This window comes from Lipotes vexillifer, unplaced genomic scaffold (genome assembly GCF_000442215.2).
Source record: "Lipotes vexillifer unplaced genomic scaffold, Lipotes_vexillifer_v1.1 scaffold306, whole genome shotgun sequence".
Taxonomy (NCBI): domain Eukaryota; kingdom Metazoa; phylum Chordata; class Mammalia; order Artiodactyla; family Lipotidae; genus Lipotes; species Lipotes vexillifer.
This window is the reverse complement of record NW_006789814.1, coordinates 3,676,784-3,681,010: the sequence shown is the minus strand read 5'-3', so window position 1 is coordinate 3,681,010 and position 4,227 is coordinate 3,676,784. Positions and strand designations below refer to the sequence as shown.

The following is a 4,227-nucleotide window of genomic DNA, read 5'->3' as shown; positions in this document are numbered from 1 at the left end:
GCAGGAATGTCCTCACCCCTAAGGGTGCATGTAGTTATTTCTTAAAAAGAAAAGACCCACACCCCTTTAGCTCTAGTTTCCGAGTTTAAAGTAATAGTGTCATGCATGCCCCTCATGGGAGATTGAATATAGGGTAAACCCACCATCTGCCCAAGTTTGCTAAGATGGATGTTATAACTACTATATGGCTTCCCGAGAACAATTTGTATAATTTATGGCCCGGGATGGTTTCTATTTCTCTACTCCTTTTTGTTTGCATTATTTTAAAAAAGTGAAAAAGAAAGAAAACAACCCATTTTGTGCTCTGGGTGGCAGATGGATGAGGAGGGAAACAGCCAGCCTTCAACCATTTTTTCTAACCATTGTCATCACACTTATGCTCATGGTTTGTCCAAAGCAACAGTATATACGATGAAAAGACCACAGTGAAAACAAACAAAAACCTATACCCATGGCTAAGCTGCAAAGTCATCAAAAATTTGTCTTTTCTGGTATCTACTAAAATTGAACATACCACACTCTATAGCTCAGCAATTTCCACTCTTAGGTATATAACAAGAAAAATGTACTCGTACAACAAAAGACATGTAGGAGAAAGCCCTTAGGAGCTTTACTCATAATAGCCCCACGTGGGACACTACCCTAACGTTCATCGAGATTAGAAAAGATGTGTGCATTGTGGTATATCCCCACAGTGAAATTCTACACAGCAATGAGAATGAAAGAACTGGAATGACACACAGTGATCTCACTAACACAATGATGAGTCAAATAAAGACAAACAAAAAAGAAAACATACAGTATGATTTTATTATATGTTAGAATAACAGGGCAAAAGAATCTACTGCTTTAGAAGCGAGGATGATCTACAAAGATAGTAACTGGAAGAGGGGTGTGTGTGTGTGTGTGTGTGTGTGTGTGTGTGTGTGAGAGAGAGAGAGAGAGAGAGTGTGTGTGTGTGTGTATGTGGTGGGGGGTTGTAGGGATTGGTGACATCTTAATTGAACTGGATGGTCAGATCAGTTTGGACAAAGTCATCCAGCAGTATACTTAATACTTGTACTTTTCTGCATTTTTTGTTATGCTTTTTAGTAAAAAGTTTAAAAAAGTCATTCCAAGCCAGAATGAGCAGTGTGTGAATGAGTTTTAGATAAGAAATGGTTTCAGCTTCTAAATAAATGCTGTCCCAGCCCCTGTTGAGATACCAAAGAGATTCCAAAGAGACTGAAATGACAAAATGTCATTGGCCAAAGCTCCTGGAAATTATGCAGAGATCCGGGCTTGATGGCTTAGAGGGGCCCCCTCTGCCCCACCAGACACAAAGAAGCAGCAAGACCTCCGCAATGGGCCTGCAGAACAGCCCACAGGAAGAAGCTGTGCACTAATCGGCAAGGAGAATGCACTACCTCCCGTTTTACTTGCCAGGGATCCCTGACAATTGAGATGGTCCACGTAAGTAAATTTTCTGGATAAGCAAAACTTTCCTTAATAAACAATCCTTTCGTTTAAAACAAAATCTTTTTTTTTTTTGGCGGTTCGTGGGCCTCTCACTGTTGTGGCCTCTCCCGTTGCGCAGCACAGGCTCCGGACGCGCAGGCTCAGCGGCCATGGCTCACGGGCCCAGCCGCTCCGCTGCATGTGGGATCTTCCCGGACCGGGGCACGAACCCGTGTCCCCTGCATCGGCAGGCGGAATCTCAACCACTGCGCCACCAGGGAAGCCCCAGAATATTTTTTAATGGAATCCTTTCAAAAACATATTCCACACTTCCCTGACTTTTCAAAAAGTTGAAGAGTCCACGGAATAGAATTTAACCTTTACAGCAAATAACAACACTAGCAATTATGTCCTATCTCTGTGCCAGGCACTGTCCGAAATGCTTTACAGCAAATTTTCTCTCTTAGTCCTCATAAAACTCCTATGAATTAGGTCCTATCATTATTCCCATTTTATGTATGAGGCTGAGAGTGACTGAAGAACTGTCCAAGGTCATAAAACAGGTCTTCTGTTTATAGCTTCAGTTATTTTGTGTCTGCTATCCTTCACAATGCCAACAGGTAGACAGAAATGTTAGCTGTACCTTTAGAGAGACTGAGTTCTCAGCTTTTCTCTCCGTATTTCCTTTCTCCTTCCTCAATGTGACACTCTTAGTTTTCACAGAAAGCTACATACCACAAACTCCTATCTAAAATCAGGTAAAGACTTACAGTACTTTGTTTTCACCACTTAAATAAACTCCATCTCCTTAGATCTCCCTATTGGCTAAAATATCCCATTGAGTTGGACCAACTTCTTTATCAGTTTAAGAAACCCCTCTGGTTCTCTGCATTTCAAAGTGTCCTGGATTTGCTTTTTCTTAACACAATTCAGAAGGAAGCCTGTGATACTCATCAGATTAGCAAAAGCAGCCCTCAACTGGGGGCCTCCTTGACTTCCAGCTCTGCTCTCGAGAACATACAACAGTGGGGGCAGACAAGCACAAAGGCAAGGTGTGCAGAGTCATTTTCTGTAAGGTGTGTGGATAGGCAGGCCTGCAGAGCAAAAGAAACCATCATCCTTACCCTGTTTTCAAGCTGACCAAGGCGTCCTCTACTCCCTTCTGATTAAATTTGGTCATGTACTGATGCATGTAGGGGTAGTTGTTCCGAATGTTTCTCTCCGTACTGCCGTTGGGCACCGTGCCAAATCGAAAGGGTGGGGAATAGTCGTGAGGTCTCTGAAACTGAAGAGAGACAGAGAAAGGAGGAGGAGGAGGAAGAATCAGCCATCATTCTGTCTTGCCTCAGGAGTTACACATATGCACGCGGTAGCACAGGACAGTAAACACCCACTCATTTTTGTGCTTCCTTTCTACTTAATCACACCTTCCACTGGTCTGGGAGCTCCAGGAAGTCAGAAACAGTGTCTGTCTTCTTCCTTACTGCTCCTCAGTGCCCAGCATAGGCGCTGGCTGGGTGTGCAACAGGTCTCTGTTGGATGGAATTTTTCATCTCCATTGTAGAGACCAGCCTAGTTCTAGGCTCACAGGCAGTGCTCAGGAAATGCTGATTAAGCTGGAATTAATGTATGACATCAGTTCATTCATCTGCCTTATCATGAAATTTTCTGAGATCCTCACCAACCACTCCCTTCTCTGGACCCCATTTACAATTTCTTTCACCTCACCCAGAAAATGACAAAGGGGAGCAGAATCTGCCACTCCCGAAATATGCCTCTTTGGCATACGGATTATCTGGGGGCTGGTTATTTTTTAAGAAACAGCAGACACAGAAGAAACTCTGAAAACTGAGTAGAAGTTAACTCTTTTGGAAGAGGCAAAATCTTATATTTGTGAGAGTGTCTTCCTCTCTGTATCTGGAAGAGGATGACTAAATCTCTAAAACTCTTATCCATGGAAAAGGCAGCAACTTAAGTCTGCATCACTACCATACCCTTGCTTACTGTGCTCTTCCTGGTCTCCTCCCAGAACTGGCCTTTCCTTCTCCCCCTACCCCCCATCACGCCTCCCATTACCCTACATCTTTCTTTTGTCTTCAGCTGAAGATAGTACTTAAGCCGGTGGTTTGGGCTATTTTGGGGAGTTACTCAGTTTTCTTGGGTATCTCCCATATATACAGATGGTATACATGTTTTTCTCCTGTTAAATCTGTCATTTATTAAGGAGGGTGGGGGTCTCCACCAAGAACCTGGAAGGGTAGAGGGACAATCATTTTTCTTCCCGTACAAAGACTCTATGTCATTCACTCATCCTCCAGCCATGATTCATTCATTTGCTCATGCATGCATGCAATACTTATTGGGGTCCTAACACATCCCAGGCATAATGGCAGGTTCCATGAACGTTTCTTGAGCTGAAGTCCATACTAACCATTAGCTTCCCGGTGATGCCCATGTCTGGTATGGCCTCTTGAGCCTCCATAAAGGCTCACTGTCCATGCTCTACTGGGTTTCCCTGATTGGCTGATGTTGTCTGTGAAGGGGGTCAGAACAGGCCTCCCCAGAATGTGGCACTTTGATCATGTGGTTATTTTTTCATTCTATTAACGTTGTGTACTGCATTGACTTATTTTCATAGGTTTAACCACCCATGCATTCTTGGGATAAATCTCACTTGGTCATGGCATATTTTTCTTTTTATATGCTGCTGCTTGATTTGGTTTGCTGGTATTTTGGTGAGGATTTTTGCATCAATATTTTAAAAAGATATCGCTTACTGTGCCCGTTCTT

At 43.2% G+C, this 4,227-nt stretch overlaps 1 protein-coding gene across 1 annotated transcript in view; it reads right to left on the bottom strand.

Annotated features, from left to right (window-relative positions):
• The window catches only part of GRIN2A (glutamate ionotropic receptor NMDA type subunit 2A), a 378,152-nt gene that overhangs the window by 60,369 nt on the left and 313,556 nt on the right, over nt 1-4,227 (bottom strand). Inside the window, exon 11 of the mRNA XM_007462837.1 lies at nt 2,562-2,722. Within this exon, the coding sequence (XP_007462899.1) occupies nt 2,562-2,722 (161 nt within the window). The remainder of the gene's footprint in view (nt 1-2,561; nt 2,723-4,227) is intronic.